The sequence below is a fragment of the Fusarium keratoplasticum genome, chromosome 7, assembly GCF_025433545.1.
Source record: "Fusarium keratoplasticum isolate Fu6.1 chromosome 7, whole genome shotgun sequence".
NCBI classification, from domain to species: Eukaryota; Fungi; Ascomycota; class Sordariomycetes; order Hypocreales; family Nectriaceae; genus Fusarium; species Fusarium keratoplasticum.
The window spans coordinates 676,521-699,819 of NC_070535.1; the positions used below are offsets into that span (position 1 = coordinate 676,521).

Below are 23,299 nucleotides of genomic sequence, written 5' to 3' on the forward strand. Positions count from 1 at the left end.
ATATATAAGACGAAATAAAAAAGAATGAAAGAAATACAATGGCTACTCGCTCGCTGAGTCCATCGGGAAGAAGATGAAGCAAATATTGAAAGATCAGGCTCGAATATAGGTCACAGCCGTGTTAGGGATCCCCCCTGATCAGCAAACCCTCTGGCCTTGTTTAGTGAACTTGATGCAAATGAATAGCGTAGTACTACTCGACTAGCAAATCGCGGGGAGCGAGCCGTTCCTACATCTTGGCCGCTATCTTACTGGTGTGCATACCTTTTCCAGCTGCCTGGCTGCAACGGTGATTTGCTTCTAGACCTTGAAGATGTCTAGCACTGGGAGTCGTTCATGAAGAAGTGGGCTGACATTCTGGGATCCCCCGCCTTCCGCGGCGCATTCTAGACCTTGGTGGGGAAGATGAAGATCGTCCGGCCTTGCTAGGCAGGACATGGGGGTGCTATTTCGAACTTGTGCCAGATGCTGCACTGGGGATGGCCTCCGTTTCGACTCATACACGGGTTCCAAACGCTAGTGGCGCAGAAGATGGGATCTTTGTGTGCCTTGGAGGCTCAGTGGCATCACGCATTTCTTGCGATTGGGCATCCGGCAGATGACAACCCTGGGATCGACGCGTTTGGGCTCGGCGGAGTGTTGAGCCTGAGTCGGAGACTCATGACTCAGGATGTGTAGATGGGCAGCGGTCACTGTCAGTCTGTGTGGCTTCAGTCTTTGGGCGATCTGAGACGGTGATTAGGTAACCTATCGGCCATAAGAGTAATGAACTTGGCTTACCATGGCCTAACATGAGGATGATATTATGCCAAGGGCTAACGGTCTCTGAAGACGGAACGGTTGGAGCTACTTGTTTACTTGGCAGCTCCAGAGGGCCCAGAAGAATCCGTTCACGATCCGTGGACTGTACGTAATGGTCTCGTTCTGTCTTGAGGCTTGAGTTGGCTTAACAAGTGCCGGTATTAGTGCATGAATGGCGATCTTTAGCACCAACACACCACCCATCCTTCACAATCATCAACCAGGGGAAAAAGACACCAAACTGGTGGTCTCTGGCAGTCCGCCTTGTTCTCTGGTGCCGATCGCAAGGGTATTATCGGGGCAATTGGCCTCTTTGATCTAGTCGGTTCAATAGCCCCCGAGACCGTGCGGAGGCGTTAAACTTTGGCGCGCGCTGATCATGTTGCACTTTAGGAGGGGAACCGGAGTGCTTGGCAAAAGGGGTTGGTGCGACGTATGCAGGGACAATGTTAGGGGAGCATCGCAAGGTGACAGATACTGACAAAAGGCCACATAGATGGCATGTGTCTTCTGAAGAGGCTTGAATAATGAACTCTAGCCCGTGCTTCAAGACTCGTGCGAAAGCACAAGCGTCAAGATCTTCAGACGGAATGCATCGAGTCCGTCGACTAAACAAGGGGACTTGACGATACGGCAGCCGGCATGTGGGGCTTTGACTCGAGCTCTGGGGCCGGGAGCGTCCCCCGAGTGATCGATCGTCGCTCAGGGGCACTCGCTTGCGGGGGAGATGCCCTAGTGTTTCTGACTTGGGGCATCCGCGCAAACCTACGCCTTGCGGTCCCTGCCGTACCCGAAATTAGCTACTGTGTATTTGCTTCCACGGAGACCAACGGGTTGGTCAACGGTCAATTTTGTGATAAGGCTGCTGAGATTCGGGTTGTTGCGGCTGACTCTTGGTGTCGAGAAGGGCAGCAACTGTTCTTATGGGCCAGGCTCCCGATCGCGTCGAGATGACTGAGCCGCCATGGCTTCTTCCGAACGCGTTGAGGTGATTCTGGCCCATTGCCGACGTGGCTAGCAGACGGTTCCGTGCCTTGCATCAATGGAAGGATGGCTTGTGTCATGTGTCATTGGTTCTCATGTCAGTATCCCATTGCTACAGTGCCCATTGCGACCGTGATTGCAACTGTCTTGAAACGGGATGTGGGTGAACCAATAACACAAGGAGGGCAATGTATCATCGCTTAAAATAAAGTTTTTCGAGCATAAAAGAGAATAGACAATGTGTCGTCTGACTACAGCCAAAAGTAGGGGTCCCCCAAGCCATGCAGATGCCAAATTGAGGTTTATTGCTACCACATGATATCCATTCGCTTCGACAGGTTTACTCGAGTCGACAAGTATGACGCAGTGACATGCTCGTCGCGGAGCAATCACATTCATCACATCCCTTACTCGCCTTGTTCTCGCGAACGCTGTCCAACCCAAAGGTGACACGTCAGTAAATGTCCCACGATATTGCTGACTGAGAGACGGGACATTATTCCCCATTACAGCTCATCTTCAGACGCGAAACCCTCCGAGGCTCAGCATTGTCAGAGCCTTTCTTTGAGAGACATCATATAAGGCTTTCGCAGCACTGATAAGAACGAGGTTGGAGCATCCATAGCCGACACTAAAACGGCTAGCTCTTCCACGACGGGGAGGAGATCCGAGCCACGGCACTTAGGCAAGCGGGCGGCAAACTGAGTGGAGAGCGGCAAGTGGAGATTTCCAGGAGCCGGCGTGATATTGCCGGTTAGAGGCGGGGCTGACTGCTCAAATCCAAGCTCCATAAGGCTGAAATGAAGGGATAATGCCCAAAGGGCGGAGTACTGTGTGGATCCTGTAACGTGGTTAGGATCTGTAGGGCATTGCACCTTTCCAACCTCTCTTTATGCTCGTGATTCCAAACCAACATCTCTCGATGCCTCCATGTCCTTGTAGCTGGCCTGACAACCAGCCCAGAATCTCTGATCAAGGCTGAATGTTGGTGCGGAACCCTGCCGACTTGTTCTAACTTGTAGGCTTGTTGCCGTGAACCGCGAACCAGGCCTCTCAAGGTGACAAGGGGCTTTCTGCAGCCTTGGCAAGTCCAATTTCTACGGGGCGTCGAGGTCGCAAGTGTACTTGATGCAGAGAACCTGTAGCGCTATGCGCCGTATATGCTTGCCACTAACCTAAGAATCTTTTTGTTAATTTAAACTACCTAAGCTAATACAATATCATTCTTCTTAGGTAAGGTTGCTTGCATTTACTTACATATGTTAGCTATGGATTCAGGAGGACTTTAGACTATTGACTATGCTTGTAATGGCAATGGCTAAAACACATCAAGTTCTGCCTCATTTGCAATCGGTACCTTAAAGCTAGCTGTGCTATGTAATAACACTTTTGCATCCTCATTCAAAGGCGCCACCACATTCGAGTAAAAGTCTTGACAAAAGGAGTCACGCCCAAAACTGTCAGCCCGTCCAATGGCATTGTCGAGACACCACTTCGCAGCAGCAGTATAGTTGTTTGATCCGTACACTGCCATATCAGCACAGTCGCCGAACAGGAATAAGGATAGCCCCAGGTCTGTGATTAATGCGCAGGGGGCCTATCTAGAAGGGATAGAAGGGATGTGAAGAAATATGGACAGGTATGCTATGCATAGTCATAGCCACTCCGTCAATTTCGTATTTTGGCTTGGCCATTTGGGTCGGCGTTTGGTGAAACTCCGTGTCGGCCTTTACCTCAACACCCCGCTCTCCGGATATCCCGCCCCACGATCTGCAAATCAAAAGCCACACAATTCTTACGTGTTCCAGCCAAACACTGCCACTGTTTGCTGACAGACTCGTATACCGGGACAATTGATAAATGGGGAGATCTTCCGAGACCGCAAGGAGCAGGAAGCGTTCTCCAAGCTTCTCCCTGTATTCTAGACCACAGGGGTCTCATCATCTTAGTTTTTCGTCCCCACTCTCTATCAGGTTGAATCGAGCTTTGAGTCGAGATATGGATACTCCTTTGTCCAATCCTGACTCTGTCGTGACAAGGGCGTCAATCCAGTCAACTAACCCAGTCCGTTGGGCCTCGAACAGAAGAAGCAGGGTTTGCGATCGATGTATTAGGTGAGTCCGGGCTGTGGGGTCATGAGTATCTTACGCATCAACTGACGCAGCATAGGCAAAAGATCAAATGTACGCGTTGATCCATTGAGGCGCCTAGCAAGGTAGCAATCTGACTGTTGATGTGGCTTTCTAGGTGATCTGAATCAACCTCGCTGCTCAGCTTGCGACGCATATGGCCACACTTGCTCCTATTCGCGAACACGCAAGAAACCAGGACCCATTAGGGGCTCAAGTCGACGACCTGGCCGCCCAGCACCGACGGCATCTCCCACTGTTTCTCCTTCAAACCCTCAGGACAAAACTGCCATAGACGAGAGCTTTGGCGTAGCATGGGATATAGCATCTACGCCAGAGGCCTCAGGAGAACACAATCCTCCGGTTCAGTCATTAAACACTGTATCCAATGCAGTCAAGATCCTGAATACATTCTCTTTGCAGCTTTCTGAAGAAGCGCGCCGTGAACTGTAAGCAACTAGGCCACTTACATTATTAGATGGACTCTGAAGTTAAAACCAGGACCCACACGTTTGCGTCTACAGTCAACGCATCGTTTCCCTTGTTCCCCTTACACACATTCCCCGCTCAGCTAAGAGGAGGAGAAATATCTGAGGTATTGGCATCGGTTGTATATGCTATCTCCGCTAAGCTCACCGGCGCATCCCTACACATGGACCTTGACACTGCACTAAGCTCCCTAGTTGAGCCCTCGACTGCCCAGACCCCGAGCATCTCTGAGCCAAACGCGCTCAACGAGTGGCGAACTGCCTGTCTTCTGGCTTGGTATGGGTTCTATCAGTACCAAGGGCAAAAGATCGATGATTTTATCTCAAATCTGGCTCGAAAGGCATACCACATTGGTCTCCACCAAATTGACAGTCTGTCTAACTTGTCGACCTTTGGCTGGGACCTTTTGAGCGAAGCGGCTACTGAAGAATGGCGCCACGTATGGTGGAGTATTTACCTGCTGGACACTCACCTAAGTTACTCAACGGCAACCCCCAGCCAGATACAGCCTGACAGTATCGGCACAGCGCTGTTGCGAGGAGACTTGGCGAGAACAACAGCCAGCGTGCGAAATGGCGCCAAGACACTCATTCCTACCGACCAGGCCGATCTGTGGAAGGTGATTCAAGAGATTGTCGCTGTCAGTGGTAGGGACATTTTTGGCCTTCATATCGCGGTCAACGCATTGTTGAAAGAAGCCATAGCAGTCCATCGCCGTGGCAGACAAAACCCTCGCTATCCAACGCAGGAGAGAATCTCAGAGTTAGAGGATTGTCTCTGCGGCATTCGATTATCACTGCCTTTCAACTGCTTGCGGATGGTGCGCGATGTGGCTGGTGGCGAATCAGTGGCGAGCTACCATTGCCGTCTGTTGACTATCCTCAAGCTTCAGTCAACACAGATGATGCTCGGCCTTCCCGGGCGTCAAGTTGACGAAGATCAGTTTCAAACGAACTGGAGGGAGAATCTTGAGGCCTGCCATCGCCTATTCGAGATAATCTCCCACTGGGACCAGGAATGCGTCTTCGCAGTTGACCCGGAACTTTGCATCATCGTGATGGGCCTACTTGTGCTTTTTCACTTGCACAACAAAGCAAGCGGCATTTCGAACCCATCATCGTCAGTCCAACTCACACGTCGACAGGACATTCTTCGGGTCATTTTACAGAAGCATGCGAGACAATGGAAGTTGGCTCAAATCCTGTTAGGTGAGTTATCTACAAAGTTAAACACCCACTGGATAGTTGTTTTTGCTAATAGCTGCGAGTCAAGACAGCTACGATGCCCTGGTAACCAAGATATCGGAGCCTTTGGGCCTTGATGATCTCTTCCATGTGATCGACCAATTTCAAGGGCCTCTTCATCTGAAATGGGCGAACTTTGTCCGTCCAGATCGTGATGAGGAGCCAAGGGCAGAGGGGAGGTGTCTCGATAGTTATAGCTCAAGGGTCCGCTACGCTCTATGAGATGCCTTCATCAGATATTATAGGAGTAGACTAAAATAATTACCGGCTAAATCGTGCCTGGTCACATAAATGAACGCTGTCAATGTTAGAGGTGAGGCCTTTGTGAGCTGCTGAGTAATAACCTCGAGTGCACGTATGACGAAGCTCAAGCCTCTCGGCTTCAGGTCAGTGAGGTCAGTCAGTTCCCACTGCGTGCTATCTCTGGGGGCTTGAATAATACCGAATCACGGCGTAACAATGGCCGAGTGAGGCTGAAATAGGGGTCTCCGCAGCGAAGGCGTGGTATGTCTGCCTTGTGAAAACAGGATGAGGTACCCACGTAGATATTTCTTACACACATGGCATTGATGAGTACAATGAGTCTACGGAACATTTCCAGAATAGGAAATCATCCAGTCGGCATCGGTCTTCGGTCGTCGGTTCAATACCCCGAGGCCGGATCCACTGCCGCCATTTCATTGGACCTCGGCCGTTTAAGCATCCAAACAAGTTTGATTGATGTGTCCGGTCGTTTATGTCCGAACTCCAAATGCCCGACATTTGGATGCCAAGAACGGCTTGCGAAGCCCTTGTCAGACGTGGTTTGAGGCTCCAATGCCAAATGAGTCTCTTGGATAGAAGCAATGGATGCCTGCGCCTCGTGGACCACGCGGATACGCGTCACTTTGAGTTTTTCAAGTCTTGGTGTATTGGAGATTGCATGATCTATGTATAGAGACATTCATTGACCGTACTTGGTGCTCTTGAGATTTGGAAGCCCTCGTTCAATAGATAAGGAAGCGTTGTCTGCACTTCTTTCTGGCGTCCAACACAAACCCAGCAAACAATCCCATTTCCTTCAACTGCAATCTCAATCTTTGACCGCCCTTCTTACCCGGCCATTCTTTCCGCTGCCATGTCGCGCCTTATCCCAAATCTCGCTGTCTTCCTCGTCCCCGTCGTGCTTGGGGCAGTCACAATTGGTCTGACATATGCGCCGTGCTACGCTACCGTATGCCCGGAAGACTACCTCGACAAAGAAACAAAGTATCACTTGGCCATATTCTACGGCATGGTCCTGGTCCTGAGTTTTGCACTCTACCTGCGGTCATCGTCTCGCTCTCTTCTTGCTCTAAGTAGTCATCGGTCTTCAGCTAAGCTTCCGCTTCTTCGCAAGTATGTCACTGTTGGGGGCGTTGCCATCACAATATTCATCGCTGCGGTCACACTGGCTACGGCTGCCCTCTGGTGGCCCGCTCTCTGGAAATATTGGGGCGACAGAACAGACCCTTTGGACTGGGACTCTGCCAAGATTCGTCTCACTGTCACTGGCGTAACAGGCCACTACGCCGATATTCTCCTGGGCCTGTTGATCATACCAGTCTCGAGGAACAACTTGGTGGGGCGAGCCTTCAAGTTACATCAGAGCACGTTGCTGTTCACTCACAAAGTGGTTGCATACCTCTTCTTGCTGGCAGTGACGGCTCATGGAGTTGCTTACGCTGTACGTCTCCCTCCGATTAGAACTCATGATGCCCTCAATATGCTAATCCCAGCACTAGATGTATGCGCTCGACCCTTCTAGCGACGACGACGAGAGGAAAAACGAGGTCTTTAGTACCGGAAATCCGACCATGACCCTTAAAGAGAGCAAAGGGCGGAGCGAGTGGTACACCACTACCACCTACAACGGCGCGGCTGCATTCGTCGTCATTATCATCATCACCATTACCGCCTCTGCTTGGATCCGAAGACGCAGCTACAACTTCTTCTATTACACCCACGTCGTGTGCAGTATTCTCATCTTCATTGGGGCCAGTATACACGCTAGCACCGACTTTTACCTTCTGTTGCCTGGCTTGTGCCTGTGGGTTGTCGACTGGGCTTATCGACTATTCCGTGGAGAAGGCGGCGGGTTGCATGAAAAGATCAACGCGACGTTGGAGAACGCGGGAGAAGGCTGGTACAGGCTGTCGCTTCCTGTTGTCACCCGTAGCATGAAAAGCTATGATGAAATCCCGGAGTCTCACGCCGAAACCGGCATGTTGTCTCTCACTCCTCTCAAAACCTACTATATCAACATTCCCTCGGTCAGCAAGCTTCAGAACCACGCCTTCACAGCGGCCGTCCCAGCTTCCAGCACCTCAGGACCAGTCTTTCTCTTTCAAAGAGCGGGCAAGGCATCAAAGAAGAGTCAAAAGGAGTGGACATGGAAGGTCGGGGCGTTGGTTCCCCATCCAAACGACTTTACCACGTTAGAAGTGCGGCTGGAGGGTCCGTATGGGCCGCGAGACACAAAATTCCAACAAGCTTCTCACATCATCTGTGTTGTGGGTGGGACTGGAGTCACGGGTGCCTACAGTCTCGTCACTTGGTGGTTGAGGTTTCGAGCGCAGGATACCAACAGCAGATTCACTCTTATCTGGGCTCTTCGACACAGAGAACAAGTGAATGTCAATGAGTGGCTTCATCTTGAAGAAACAGCGGCATCGGTTCCGAATCTGACACTCATCACTCATATCAGCTCCGCTGATGGCAGGATGGACCCGGACAAGCTGGTCCGGCAGTCTCTTACCCTCGATCGCATTTCGAGTGCATTTCCTGCTGATGGGCGACAAGCCAAAGAGGCCACTGCCTGGATTTATAGCTCAGGTCCGGATGCTTTGATCCGAGCGACAGAAGCGGCTTGTGTGAAGATAAGACATGAGATCAGGGAAATGAGCGGCGAATCCCACATCAAAGAGATTGACTGGTACATGGCCAAGTGGGAGGTTTAGAGAGCCTCGCAATGCCATTGTAATGAATTTTCACTTGGCGATTTCACTTTATATTTACAAGTTTTTAGATAGGCTTTGATCTGATATATTGATTTTGTATAAGGGCCCCAATAAGTTTTGTCCAGGCTTTCCAGGCTAAAGTTCATTCTGCCCCTATTGACGAAGCTCAGCCACCCAGCATAGATAACCCCACAGCAAGAGTTGTGGGTGCTATCCTGACTATTTGTTGCTAGCACGGTTTAACCATCTATTGTACCGACAATGCCATATGGCGGGTTTTCTTTGTATCGAGGAGTAAGTACGTTCATTCACTTGAGTTTGTTATTACCAGATGATCAATTCTCACTCTAAACGTGTTCATATCACGGGGACTTGACGAGACTAGACAAAGCGTAAGGATAAGAATTACGTCAAGCTGGTATTGATGCATCATAATAGGTATCTAAGCACTAGACGAGTCCCTCCTACTCTTAGTTGAAGCCTCCTTGCTCTCCACTATGATACTAGTTTGCTTCCGGATCCCAGGAGACATGATGAGAATGTTCTCGGTACTGTCATCCAGATGCGCTTCAGTCGAGACGTGTGCCTCGTGATCAACTCCGCTCCCAAGTGGCCTCATGCCAGATTTCTTGCTCTTCCAACTCTGCAAAGCATACTGCGAGTTCAAATTGTATGAAGCCGAGGAAGTGGCCGCTCTCGACTTTTCGGCAAAGTACTTGACGAGGGGGGAGAGCGTTGGTATAGAGGCGATGATGATGCCCGTATTCGTTTCGATGATGGACCATAGGATGGCTTTCGAGGAGTCGAGGTAGTTCTTTAGGTTTTGAATCGTTTGGATTCGAATGACTTGGACGATGGTGACAAAGATCCCGAGACCGAAGAGGCCAAGGAGGACAACCTTTTTGCGAAGTTGGATCTGAGACTTGAGGAGGGCAGGGAACGGCAAGACCAAACTATAAGGCGTCAGCTGAGGTTAAAGAGGTTATGAAGAATAGGTAAGGGGTTAATTACATCATGACATCGAATAGAATCGTCAGCGCGGAAAAGCTGAGGTAGAATGGCACGGCGTCTGCACAGTGGCCCCCTGTGATGCTTGGATCCCATTGCTTGGCAATCTGTCAAGTAGTTAGCGAATGGTGTACTATAGAGAACGCCATCTTCATACCGGAGTGCAGAGAAAGAGAAAGACACAGATAAAGGCGATATGTGCCATACTGATGATGACGGCGACGATAATGGCCGCAATACGGTAGTTGCCGGGGAAGACGCGCATGTATGATAGAAGCAGGCTCATTTTAAAACCGTAAATACCGACAACATAACTAATCAGAGTTATTAGTGTACATGCTCCCACAGTGGTGCAGCAATACATACAATGGTGCCCCTATGTATTGCACCTAGTCCCCGTTAGTCGCCCAGAAACACCGGCGAGAAGGGTTGCCACTCTTACCAAGCCAAACGTGTAGACATTCTCATCAGGCATGTCTTCCAGGCTCTTGAGACCTAGACCCCATGTTGTTTCTGTCGTTCAATGAGCATCAAGGACCTTCGATATGTGAGGGCGACATACGGATAACAGTAGCCGTTGTGTATCCACAGATGCCAAGCTAAACACCAAAAGTCAGCCAAGATAACAAACAGTGGAGAGAGGAACCAACCCAGGCGATGACAATCACCCAGTCATCTAACAACCAACAACGTCAGTAATCCCAATACGCCGGTTGTTGGTCGAACCCTGCTTACCGTGGCCAAACGACTTGATCATGAACCCTCTCACATAGAGCCTAAGACACACGATGCACAGCGAGAGTGCCGTAAACCCTGTCGTTATACCCGTGATTTTCGGGCCATCAGTCGTCGTTCCCTCTGCTGTGTTGCGGACCCAAGCCATTGTACCACCGCGTTGGGATCTGCAAGGGAGAGATTGTGGAGATGGGAATGAAGATTCCAGGCCAACAGAGGCAGAGGGGAGAAGCTTCTATTTGGTTGGCAAGTTCAGTTCGTCACCAAGAAAAAGTGTGGCAAAATCCCAAGTTTCATCCCTGATGGCACTTTTGGTGCGCTGCATCGTGTTTCCATGACGTCCACTGCAGAAGAAATTGGCATCCCACGCCTAAGTCCGTGGCTTGAAGATTAACAAGGAGCCCTGCGGAGCCAAACTGCCGGGGATATCTACCCATTGCCGGCAACCCAGGGCGCGTCTCGATTCCGCTGTGGCACGTAGCATCACCGCAGTTAGCATCACTCCCAGTGCCATGGATACAAGGGGCGCAGATCCAAAGTACACAAATGAAATAATGCCTCAAAAAATGACAGTTTTTTTTCCCTACGTTGCTTTGTTTACAGAGTTGTGGCTGCATCTGGTGCTGTAAGCCGTGTCTGGGGGTCTTGAGTGTTCCCCTGTCATTTATGCAGCTAGTGGTGTGTAGAGCCAACAGACGGTTGCAGCACTGCCGTCAAGTTGAGAGATTTAATCGAGATGCCTCCCAGGTCCATGGACCGGGCAATGGCCTCTTTCGGGCAGGTGCATGAGTGATTAGGGCTAGGAGTTCGTATGCGAAAACCTAATTCTCTATGGAGCTTTGTTCAAGCGATCTTCATCCTCGCTGAGGTCAATTAAAGGGATGATCTGATTAGCGACCTGTCAAACCCAAGTCCATCCTCCAAATACGCGGCTACTAGAGCAATTGAAGGCTAGACTTGGTCTCTGCTCTGATCCCGCTCGGCAAAGACGGATGGCTCCCTCAGCTCCTCTATCCTGCATGTTACATTGCTCAGGGGGGTTGGACCGCTGATCCCAGCACCAGCCTCTTGGCGAGCTCCCCGGAATACAGTACATGGGCCAGGGTCCCACGAACCAACCGATTGATTGAATGGTCCGATTCTCCGTAATTATACTGCCGAGGTGATCCAAGCACCGGGCGTCAGCAGTAGATTACCTGGCTTGAACCAATTGTTATAGACACCTTCCGCCCACTCGAAACTCAAACCGCCATCCTCCTCCATTGGGAGTCTAACCTCACACATCCTCTCACACAATGCTGCCCCGTATTGTCTCTTCCCTGCTCCTCTTGGCCAGCGGTTGCAGCGCTACGGCGTCCTCCTACAAGGCCAGCTGCAAGTGCTTCCCCGGAGACTCGTGCTGGCCGTCTCAGAGGGAATGGGCCCGCCTCAACAGCACCGTTGGAGGGCGGCTCATTGCAACGGTTCCACTGGGAACTCCATGCCACGACCCGCGCTACAACGCTGAAGAGTGTGCACACCTGCAGGATGAATGGCTCTATTCGTCGATCCAGTAAGTTGTCTCTTTTCCCCCTGCATATGTCCCGTATCCATGTCCCCGGGTTAGGCTCAGCCACTGATACCACGCAGTATCGAGTCTTCATCCTCGGTGATGGCTCCCATCTTTGCCAATCAGAGTTGTGATCCATTCCAGCCCAGATCCAGGCCTTGTACCTTGGGCAACTACGTCAGATACGCAGTCGACGCCAGATCTCCCAAGGATGTTGCTGCGGCTTTGAAGTTTGCTCAGGATAAGAATGTGCGCTTTGTGATTCGCAACACTGGCCATGACTATCTCGGCCGTTCCACAGGTGCTGGAGCCCTGGCTGTCTGGACTCACAACCTCAAGGGCACTAAGGTCTTGAACTGGAAGGACAAGCATTATACCGGCAAGGCTCTCAAGGTCGGGGCCGGTATCCAGGGTCACGAGGCACTTGCTGCCGCCAATGCTGCTGGCCTAGTCGTTGTCACTGGAGAGTGCCCTTCTGTTGGACTCGCCGGAGGCTATGTTCAAGGAGGCGGTCATTCAGCATTAAGCACCATTTTTGGTCTTGCAGCTGACAATACCCTCGAGTTCGAAGTTGTGACTGCTCAGGGTAAGCTGATCAAGGCCTCCAGGAAGGAGAACAGCGACTTGTACTGGGCGTTGAGTGGCGGTGGTGGCGGCAACTATGGCGTTGTCGTGTCCTTGACTGTTCAAGCCCACCCCGAGGCCAAGGTCAGCGGCGCCAAGTTCCTCGTCACTCCTCCTACGGACAAGCCGGATCAGATCTACGACATCATTGACGCTTTCCATGCTGCTCTGCCTGATATCGTCGACTCTGGTGTCATGATCATCTACTTCTTTTCCGACTCTTTCTTGCAGGTGCCAGCCATGACCGCCTACAAGAAGTCGGAGGCCGAGGCCAGGAAGATCCTCAAGCCGCTTGCCAAGTCTTTGGCTGCCCTGGGCGTCACGTTTGAGCCAACCTTTACCGAGTTCTCCAGCTACTACGAGCATTACGACCACTACTGGGGTCCCCTCCCTGCTGGCAACATCCAGGTCGGCACACAGCTGTTTGGTGGACGTCTGTTGCCCCGTTCCAAGCTCCCTGACTTCTCTCCTACTGCACGTCAGCTTGCTGAGATGGGCGTCATCTTCATCGGTGTCGGACTCAACGTCTCCAAGTTTGGAGGCAAGAACGTCAACGCAGTACTGCCCCAGTGGCGAGACTCTATTGTTCAGGTCTCTCTCACTCTCCCCTGGGACTTCAACGCTCCTTGGGAGGACATGCTTGAGACGCAGCATAAGATCACTTATGAGGTCCAGCCTGTGATTGAGGCTGCTACACCGGGGGCGGGAGCGTATATGAACGAAGCCGATTTCCAGCAGCAGAATTGGCAGGAAACCTTCTTCGGTGCTAACTACAACAAGCTGCTGAAGATCAAGAACAAGTACGACCCTAAGGGTCTGCTGTATGCCACAGCTGCTGTTGGCAGTGAGGCATGGGAGGTTGCTGATAACGGCCGGATGTGTAAGGCGAGACGGTGACTCGCCGAGTGGGCAGATGACCTTTGAAGATGGACACGATGGATGATCAATACGTAATTAGCAACTAAATGCCATGTCTATCTTCGAGAGACTCATCACATCATCCCTTACCCACTTTGATGCATGCCTTGATCTTGGTCCACTCTTGATGGCACCCACGCACGTAAGCAATACGGGAAGCCCGGGGTGCGATGGAATCTTTCTGACGCTCCATAGACGCAGGGGCTCGCATGCCTAACCATTGACGGAAGGACTCAAGCGACCGGAATAGGGGCAGAAGCGTATGCCCCAGCAAAGGGAAAAGATGAGAGAAAACAACGTTAATCGATATTCACCATCACGTTTTCCCGCCTTGCCGCCTGACGCGCGGTCTTATCAAGCTAGTTTAGACTCTACGGGCGGAACTTGTCAAAGCCTTCCGCGCATCCCGCTCAACGGCGCGCGCCGGTTACATCGTTGACGCCTCGCCGCGCAAGATAGGACCACAAGCGGATCGACGGATAGTTACCGCGTGTGGAGAGAACAGGGCAGGGATACAGTTAAACTTTGCGGCCCTTGCCTTGCAACCCCCACTGGACAGGGTGCTTCCTTCAGGGGGCTCTGCAATGGCATCGTATCAGCACAGAATGGGGGAGTTCGTCCGCTTTAATTCATCTTGTCTCTCGGTACAGTTCGTCTGCAAGGACGGCGATACGGGTCTATATCTCGGCCCGATGCCCTTGGTCCCCATCTCAGCGGCTCTTAAAGACCGGACGAAGTGATTAGTTGCCGCGTTGATGAAACAGTCGGCTTGAGCGGGAGGCGGGTCAGGGCAGCCTTACCCCAAGATTAGCGGCGACAAGAGTCTTTGAAGACGCAATTCTCGTTCGAGTATTTTGCTTTTTCTTACAGCGAGCTTACAAAGCCAAGACGCCAACGTCCTAAGCGTGGAGACTACTGCATAGATAGAGGCACTATTGCATGGGGTCATTTCAAGGCGACAAAGAGGTTGTCAAAGTGTGATTGAAGACAAACCAGACCTTGTAGGGCAAGGTGCTTCGAGTACATGAAGCCATAGTGCCCTCGTTAAGGTGTGGTGTCGATGTGGCGGAGAGTAGCGCGGTGTCAGCAAAATCCTGGAGAATTAAGCCATTGTTAAGGTTCCGATATCACGTAAGATCTGTCTCTGGGGACGACCAGTCGATGTTAGAATGGTCCATAATTGTATAGAAACAGGGAAAGGGGAGCTGAGAACAGAGAAATGGGGCTGAATTCGAAGCCTTGATTTGGGCGTTATGGAGTACAGGGTAGGTCGAGGTTTGCACACACCAAGTGTGGTACCATGAACTCCATATGGCACGCTGGTCTTGAGAGGAGCATAAAGTGGTTGTTGCCTTATTCCAAATCGTTTTTCATCTTAGAAGTAAACTTTAAGAAAGGGAAAGTCAGGGGGAAATTACTGTTTGCAAGCAAGTCCAGGTGTGTAACTACGGCTAGGAGACGATAGTCGTACGACAGAAAGACCAATGGGCACTGACTTGGGGTATCGTGTCTTACTGTGAAGCTTTGGGCAGCCATTTTTAAGGTTCGTATGTCAATAGCTAACGCGTAAAGGTTATGTCCACAACCCCTAGCTTTCCGACCTTAAATTGACCACGTCTGCCATGCCGAGATAGTCAAGGTAGTTGGGTTCTAGATTACCCTTTGGTCGGATCCTAATTTCGGAATCAACAGCTTCTGGAATTCGACAACACCGCAACAAACACACTGACTTGTTCCCAGACGTGAAACTTGGCGTGAGTCGCCACCGGAAGCATATAGAGGGTGGCTGGTGGGAGGGCTGGAGCGTTGTCATACTTGTGATTATGAATCGGATGGACTATCTATAGATCCGTAACCCATGCGAAATACCGTCCCCCGTCAGGACACTCAGCGAGAAGTATTGCGTAATCTCCTCCGTGTATGTAACGGCCAAGATGGGCTGCTTCACCAAGCAGCACAAGTTTGTGCCGCGATTGGACAGCTCAAGCGAGCATTTGCAAGCTTCCGTCAGCTAGTATAGTTGTGGCTTGAAGCCTCTCACCATGGACGGGTACTGTGCAGGCCTGAAGGGGCTGGTCGTTTCGTAAGCTGCGCATTGTCCAGGAATCGCGCGGGAACGACAGGGATGCTGTTCCAGTCTCAGCCACGTTGTGCTACAATGGGTACCCTGGCAAAACTTGGTATGCCCGACTCAATACTTAGAAGCAGTACCCGCCACGTGGGCCTGGGTAACGACGCACTCGTAGGTGCCTTGGTTCATGGGCGCGGCGATTGGTCATCGTTGAAAGTCGACTCGCTGAGACATGGCACAGCGGCCATATAGCACTGGCCAGGGATTTCTCCGCTGCTATACATGCCGCTGATGGGCTGGACTCATATCTTGTACGAAGCAGTGAAGATAAGGTACTGTGTCTATCCGACTTGGATCTGGCTCAGCTCTACTTGCACTTCCGGCCTTGGGCGACCTCATCTGCCAGCTTCCGGTTCGGCCCCGTCTGACTTTGTCGTTTTTCCACGAGACAGATGTAGGATTGGATACCTTCCGCTGTAATACAACGCAAATCTGGCTAGATTGGAGAGATGCAACCACCTCTGTTGCCGACTGGGCCATTGCACATGCAACATCGGCAGCGATGGATAGCCGACTGGAGGATGTAATCTCTCAGAACATTATGCCATCGGATACTGTGCTTGATAAATTCCTCTTGTGTTCAATTGCCTTGGGTAACCGCCATGATTGTATGGCACACAGCTCAAGTCCACAGTTAAATATGCCTCCATAACCTCCCATCCACCACCCGCCATTCTCAGTCCGTAACCAAATCCAGGCATTACCATAAAAGCCCATTCATCCTCGTTTGAATAACTTGACAAGGCAAACCACGAAAAACATGTCCAGCGCCAACGCCGGAGATCCTCAGGATCTAAACACCGTCAAGGTTGATACGAGTGTCGAGAGCCCCAATGGTAGGCACATCTCTCTATATAAAGAGGGTATTTCCCACTCACACAGAATAGAGCTACGCCAGGCTATGGATTGGAAAATTCTTTCCCATGAACTCTTTAACGAGACAGACGACAAGGGGGAGCCTGTCAAGCTGATTGTCCCCGACGCACACGACATTGCGGGCTACCATATCCGCCTTCGTATCGAGTGGACCGTGGACCCTTCCAACAAGGAACCCACCGACAAAGAATGGAAGGAAGGGCACTTCATCGAGCGAGACGTGCAGCACGTGGACGAAGGAAAAGTTTTGGAGTACTGGAAGGCGCTCGGAGGAAGAGACGCCGTGTCTGGAATTCCGGAGGACTTCGCCCATGTACTTCGAATCCTTGAGGAGGGGGGGAAACCCAAGAGAGGTAAAGCCAAGTACAAGCTCCAATTTGTGGGATACTCCGCCGAGAAGAACGACGTCGGATACTGGAGCCGGGACAAGCTCAAGTACAACTACCCTGAGCTTCTACAGGAGTGGGAAGAAAGAGATGAATGAACGGGGGAGAGCACATCTCATGATTTGTCTATCATGAACAGGAGCATGATTGAGATACATTGCATGGTTTATGTAGTTAAATCTTAACACGGCAAGAGGCACGGAATGCCCAAGCTTCTATCTTGCACCTTCTTCAAGAATGCCCAGATGCTCAACATGATCCTGGCCGAGATATCGGGTAGACATCACTTGCAACGATTTTAGCTGCAGACAACACCACCTGTAGTTGATGGCCTATGCGGGCGCATAGGTAGATAAATTCTACTCCACAGTCTAGGACTATTGAGCCTAAGATTGACTGTAGAGTGGCAATATTTATATGAACTTGCCTGAGTCGCAGTGGGCATTCAATGGCCTTAGTAAGACTGAGGCTGGTGAACCTCAGCCTCCTGGAACTCCTTAGCTCTCCTTAGCTCTCCAAGAAACCCGGGAACCCCGGCGGGAACAGCCCCTTCCCATTCCAAACACACCCCGGACTCGTCGGCCTCTTCAAACATGAGCATCTCGTGCATCCTAACAACGTCGTTGCTGTCCCAGAAGCCTTCACGGCGATTTAATCTTCTCAGCAAGCCTAGGGCTTCTGATTGTACGTCCTTGGTTGACAGTTCATTCGCACGTCCGACGATGTATGAGAGACAGCGAATCAGTTCGCCGTTGAGCGAAAAGGTTGCATAGTTTACTGCAAGGAACGGTTTTGCCACGCTCTTTGCTGCATCCAGCAGAGGAGTGAAGAGCGATGGATCAGATATGACCTCTCCGGACGAATCCAAAGACTCTAGATCAATATTCAACTTCCGGAATTGCTGCTCCATGTGTAGGTGGCGTAATTGCGTCTCGTATAGACCGGCAACCTTGGATTGTTGGGCTTGTTTTGTTATTTCGACACGCGAACTCCATTTACGAAAGCCCTCCTCTATCGCAAGACGAGGTGCTTGGCTGGGATCATCATCTCTCTCATCTGATTGAGTTTCTCTCAATATTTGACCAATCCAAGTGGCGTCTGGTTCTTGGACCGACAGCCTCTGCAACTCATATGATGCTTCATCCAGGTCTTGGAAAGGCTGAGACGTTTCGTTCTCGAAAGAACTAGTCTCATACCACGGTGACACCCCATCACTTCCGTCATGGTACCACCGCATCCTCGAGTACCCAGACTACACCGTTTCATGCGAAGACTTTGACGAGGACATCTCGGAGCTGTCGGGATCCGAATCTGAACCCGAGCACGGCGACTATTGTGAATGTGGTTGTATACCCTATGAGGAGGGATCCGAGTGCGGTTCAGGATCTGACCAAGAAGGATCCGAATGTGACGAAAGCGAATCTGAGAGCGAATCCGAATCTATTGGATCTGGTGTGGGTTGCTCTGACTGGGATTCATCTGACGACGAGCGAGACGAGACTCGGTCCCGCGCTGGGCGCGAATATGACTACTACTATGAGCTCAAAGAGCAACGAGAGCAACGCAAGCGGCAAATAAAGCAAGAGGCCAAAGATGGGGAATTGACTATGAAGGAAGAAACATGGCAGATTGAACTGCGGATAGAGAAGGACGTCAAGAAGGTCTATCACCGGGTCAGGCATCAACGTGGCCGTCGCGAGAATCTCGTCCTCCGAGGAAAAATATTTAACCTGGGCTCCCTCGATCACTGGCAATATGCATACCTTGGACATACTGTTCAATTCATGTCCAAATATGTCATTTTTGACGATTACCCCAACGTCAGGGATGATGGATCGTCGAATCGCCCTCCACCAGGCCAAAGGCCAGAACTCAGAGGTCAACTTCAGATGAACGACTCAACTGCTTGTCACTTTTTCGGACCGGCCCCCCTCCACGCCCCGGTCTCAAGGATTTTGTCGTCCGATATGGTAGTGGGGAGAATAGGATAATTTTCCAATTTGTTGACAACCACCACTTGATCATGAAGGTGCCCCGAGAGGCGGTGTTTGGTTGTCATCCTCGGAAGATGCCGCCTAATACTCCTAGAATTTTTATCTTTTATGGAGTTGAAATTGGGTGGGAAGGGTCAGAGTAGTTAGGATGGTTAGGCGCCTTGAATATTTTGGAGGGAGGGGCTAGTAATTAATAGGAAAAGTCTTTGGAATTCATACAAAAAGATGCCTTACTTTTGCTCAAGTTACTTGTTGATATCGCGTTGTCTCGGTGTTGGTATGCGGCTAGAGAGATAGGAGTGTGCATATGGCTTTGTTTTTGATATGGGTAGCGCCTCTGAAATAGGGCATCTGCCATGATAAGCTAAAATACAACTATGGAGTATCTTGATGCTTCCTGCTCATGTCACGCAGGCAGATAAGAAACACGATTAACCTTGGCATTCATCTGAAAGCGTGAATCACTGGGGAGAGTCTGGCTTGGGAAACGATTCCTATATTCGTAGTTATCCGTCGTGTATTAACAACCATCTCTCTTTTTCTGATGGTATATTGTAGACTCCCCATTGCTAACAATATTGTTGCTGATTATCCCCGTAACTGGAAGGGAAATATGAGCTGCCTCAAGCAGGCTGTACATCAACCCACTAGGAGTCTAGATTTACCCCAACATGACCGTCTTTGTGGTCATAGGAAGGTAATCAGTAAACCTCTTCTCTGATCTGTAATACTCCAAGGCCGACTCAGACTCCGAAGGGCCATCCTTTTTCATGACGAAGGGCTCTATATTAAGATGTCCCAATCTCTCTGAGACATCGCCCACCTTCCTCACGACTAGCCCATACTGCGCCTCCGTCGAAAACAGAAGGCAGTCCAATAGCTCCTCGCATAGCTCTCGGTGCAGCTCGTCGTTGGCCTCCACGGCCATTGTCGGGATCAATGGCCAATAACCTGTGCGGTGACTTTCGGGTGGCGAGTCTGGGTCGGCCATTGGAAGGACTACGTAGTAAACCGCCTTATCAAAGCTTGTTCCCAGTAGATCTTGGAGGTTCTCAAAGTCGTTATCGGGGAGATACTTGAAGGTCACCTGGACCACCCAAGTTTCGATGCGGAGTATAGGTGAATAGGGAACAGCGCCTGAGACGTTCCCTGCATCGATCTCGGCAACGACTGACTCTGAGATCCGCTTCCAGGTCCCGTCATTCTTCTGAAGTAGGACTTTGACCCCCATTGTCAGCCCTTTTACTTCAATCGCCCAGGCGCTGAACTCGCGTAGCGGCCCAAGCCATCCAGTCCAGGACCAGCTGGGGAAGCCATCTCTACGACGTGAAGGGCCCCCTAAGCGCCACAGAAGGGTATCTGTAAAGACAGCATCAAAGTATCCTGGCTTCTCTGCCTCACCTGGCCTCCATGGGTCGGTTCCACCCCACAAGGGACCCCAGACCGATCTTATCCCATTGTTCCGATCTATAGGGATCCCCCAGAAGTGACGAATAGGCGAACGCATGGAAGGAAACGCTCTAAAGATACCGCGCATAACGTTGAGTGCGTCACCCTGGTGCGTCAACTGCCGTCCTGTGACCTCCTTGATATGTTCATCTAGACTTCCGCGGTTGTAGCCGAATGCACCGCGATATATATCACTTTTATGATCACTAACAAGATCGTTTAGGTGGTGAAGATCGTAAGCGAGGCCCTCTTGAGTGCAGATAGTGTTGCACTCGAAGAAGATCTCGGTCTCGGTAAAGTAGAGGCGACGCCTGGAGAAGAGCCCTTCCTGATATGTCCAGGCCCTAGACCACCACCGAGAGCTGATGATCTGGCTCTCTAAGGTGGACTGGGTAGACACCCATGTGCGTCCGCTGATTTTTATGGCTGGCTGCTTGTATCGGTAGTGTAGAGCTGACCCCTGGGAGACCAAACGAGGCATCCTCACCGCATGCTGCAACCAGTGTAACAGTAGCGACTTGGTAGACGATGTCCATAATTCCGATCTGCTCGCCCAACTCAATCTCATCCTTTTGGTTGATACAGTACTGGTAGACCCATAGATACTGAATGTTGAGGCGAATCGTGGCCTGGATGGCGTCCCTGATGGTCTTGGGAATATGAGGTGGTAGAAAGCCAGCCCTCGAGGCTGTGCTTGGCCCATTGCCCTGCGTCTGGCCCCAAACGTAACTCAGGGCAGCAAACTCAGAGCCCTCGGGGAGTTTGATGATTGCGCCAGTCTCGCATTCTATCACCTTCAAGCATGAGAGCTGACGTGGATATCCTTTCAAGATTCCACACTTCTCCTTGTGGTGAGCTTTGCAATAGCTCAACCAACCTCTGGTTAATGCAAAGTCGATTCTACCCGGTTCTAGGCGTCGTAGGCTTAATGCCGATTTCTGGCCATCGAGAGGGCTGCCCAGAGTTGCGCATCTTGCGAACCGCATCCCACTCTTGGTGGAATCCCCGAGCACGGCCATGTCTAGACCGAGCACTCGGCTTTCGGACATGGGACACGGCACAGAGCTATCGAACCATGACTTGAGAACATGGTTAAAGTAACGAGAGTAGGCCAATTGCGACTCCAAAGACTCGAGCTCGAACTCGAGTTCGTGGTCTGGATTGGCGGGAAGCGTCTTTTTGCTTGCCACAGTGGCAATGAAGAATTGACAGAGTGGGCAAGGGGATGACATCTTGATTTTTAGTGAGATGTAACGGTTATACCAAGTGCCTATTCTCTCCTTTTGCATGAGAGCGTAAAGGTCGATTGAAGCGCATTGTGAGCAGAGGTCGGCGGCCACGTCGGGAAGTTCCTCGTCACTTGTCGCAGGAGGAGCAAACAATGTGAAAGAGCAACAAGAGTGACTCGATGCCATCGTGGAAACAGTGCAGGTTTGGAGATGAGGATCAAGGTCGGCAGGTGGGAGTTAGAAGAGGCTGCCTATTGCCACTATCATCCAGTTACGAAAATGCCGCAGAGGCTCAGATGAGGAGGCCGAGCCTACAGGCGGCAAGGATTGCATGCGTTAAAAAGTGGTTTTCTTCTCCATCGCCTTGCATGCTCTTCATTTGATAGTTCTAGAAGCCTGGTAAGCATATCTTGTCAAGGCAATGATTTACCTACAAGTTAATGTCGAACTTGAAGATTAGCGGCAAAAGAGGAGGATCAATATGTTTCCTGCCGTAAGAGATTTATCTTAGATAAGAAGGTTTATGCAGTTACTAAGTGTCTTGATAGTATTATAATCCTTACACCTTGTGCACTGGCCGCAACCAACAAGGGGCAATCCGAGTTCATGGTGAGTATGCAGAAGTTCAGACACCTCTTGAAAGTGAATGCTCGAGACTACCGGATTATTTTTCTTCACATGCAAGTTCAAATCTATATCATCTTGTCTATTTCAGCTTCACCCTCCATGTTCAGCTGACAACGTACAGCACTCTGATACTGCCTCGATCTTGTTATGAAATGCTGACCTTGCTTCGCTATCAACTAGTTCACTCAAGACATACTGAAGAAACGTGGACATTCACTGACTCGACGGATCATATTATAATCAAGCAACGATAAATCAGCCCCTTACTCACTATATAAAACCATCAAGTGACTCCATTAAACTATCAAGTTACTACGCAATAATCTTAGACTCTTCCCATGCCTTACCATACGTGCTCTAGTCATAATTTTGCCGAGTTTATATACTGAAAAGAAAAATTTTGTATTATTGTTTGCAAAGGTAAGGTAATTCTTTAAGAAATTATTGGCCAAAATGGATGAAACTATTCTGATAGACTCTGATTCACCGTTGAAACTTGGCGACAATTCATGGGCTAAGACCCCGTCGCTGGTATAAAACGCACCGTCTACCCCCTAACCATGTGTCTATCTATTTCAATTTCGATTCCCCAACTCTGCCGTGAGGCTCAAACATTGTCAACTGTTGATTATATTTCCCTGAACTCCTGACGGTGTTGTACCATTTCCTCCAGCTTTGGTACAACCCACTTCAAAGCCATGGCACCTGCACAAGGTATGGCCTTTTTGGATGTCCATTATTCCTTCTTGATAATCCATGTTTTTTTTCTATTTTCATGCTTTTCCGTTCTTTGATATTATCCCTGAGGACTCCTCCTGGAGATGTCATTGATATCAAAACTGAGAATAGTATTTCTCCCTCTGTGTCATATACTGGATTCATGCCGACCGATATAGTACGTCGAGAAGGCAAGAGCTATCATATGTTGTCGCTCGGTTGAGTAATGTCGTGATCTGGCAGACGAGTGCGCCTAGCTGGTCTACTACACTGATCTCGACGATGACAATAACGCCACCGCCACGCACCACTAAAGGTGAGAATGCGGGTTGACGGTCGCAATGACGGCGTTCGGCATGGCGATGGATATGCCTGGGGTTATCGTGGTCGCTGTGCTGGGCATGCCTCACTCCATGATCGACTTCGCCCAG

The 23,299-nt window shown here is 50.5% G+C and overlaps 6 protein-coding genes across 6 annotated transcripts; 4 read left to right on the forward strand and 2 right to left on the reverse strand.

Moving 5' to 3' along the window:
- Window positions 1–3,783: 3,783 nt before the first annotated feature.
- On the forward strand, window positions 3,784–5,869 carry NCS57_00936200 (Zn(2)-C6 fungal-type domain-containing protein; the record flags this gene model as incomplete). Its single annotated transcript, XM_053059140.1, has 5 exons — window positions 3,784–3,899; window positions 3,955–3,968; window positions 4,033–4,363; window positions 4,416–5,611; window positions 5,664–5,869. 5 exons carry the CDS (start codon window positions 3,784–3,786, stop codon window positions 5,867–5,869), a joined length of 1,863 nt encoding a protein of 620 aa, XP_052911211.1.
- An 895-nt stretch (window positions 5,870–6,764) lies between these two features.
- On the forward strand, window positions 6,765–8,625 carry NCS57_00936300 (Ferric oxidoreductase domain-containing protein; the record flags this gene model as incomplete). Its single annotated transcript, XM_053059141.1, has 2 exons — window positions 6,765–7,352; window positions 7,411–8,625. The coding sequence occupies 2 exons, from the start codon at window positions 6,765–6,767 to the stop codon at window positions 8,623–8,625; spliced, it is 1,803 nt and encodes a 600-aa protein (XP_052911212.1).
- A 442-nt stretch (window positions 8,626–9,067) lies between these two features.
- NCS57_00936400 (uncharacterized protein) lies at window positions 9,068–10,516 on the reverse strand (the record flags this gene model as incomplete). The annotated part of the gene is made up of 8 exons (XM_053059142.1): window positions 9,068–9,578; window positions 9,637–9,740; window positions 9,791–9,947; window positions 10,000–10,022; window positions 10,076–10,146; window positions 10,196–10,232; window positions 10,284–10,309; window positions 10,369–10,516. The coding sequence occupies 8 exons, from the start codon at window positions 10,514–10,516 to the stop codon at window positions 9,068–9,070; spliced, it is 1,077 nt and encodes a 358-aa protein (XP_052911213.1).
- Window positions 10,517–11,645: 1,129 nt separating this feature from the next.
- NCS57_00936500 (FAD-binding PCMH-type domain-containing protein) lies at window positions 11,646–13,438 on the forward strand (the record flags this gene model as incomplete). Its single annotated transcript, XM_053059143.1, has 2 exons — window positions 11,646–11,920; window positions 11,998–13,438. The coding sequence occupies exons 1-2, from the start codon at window positions 11,664–11,666 to the stop codon at window positions 13,436–13,438; spliced, it is 1,698 nt and encodes a 565-aa protein (XP_052911214.1). The 5' UTR covers window positions 11,646–11,663.
- A 2,912-nt stretch (window positions 13,439–16,350) lies between these two features.
- On the forward strand, window positions 16,351–16,950 carry NCS57_00936600 (uncharacterized protein; the record flags this gene model as incomplete). Its single annotated transcript, XM_053059144.1, has 2 exons — window positions 16,351–16,426; window positions 16,478–16,950. The coding sequence occupies 2 exons, from the start codon at window positions 16,351–16,353 to the stop codon at window positions 16,948–16,950; spliced, it is 549 nt and encodes a 182-aa protein (XP_052911215.1).
- Window positions 16,951–19,507: 2,557 nt separating this feature from the next.
- Window positions 19,508–21,710, reverse strand: NCS57_00936700 (HET domain-containing protein; the record flags this gene model as incomplete). The annotated part of the gene is made up of 2 exons (XM_053059145.1): window positions 19,508–20,673; window positions 20,783–21,710. 2 exons carry the CDS (start codon window positions 21,708–21,710, stop codon window positions 19,508–19,510), a joined length of 2,094 nt encoding a protein of 697 aa, XP_052911216.1.
- Window positions 21,711–23,299: the final 1,589 nt, after the last annotated feature.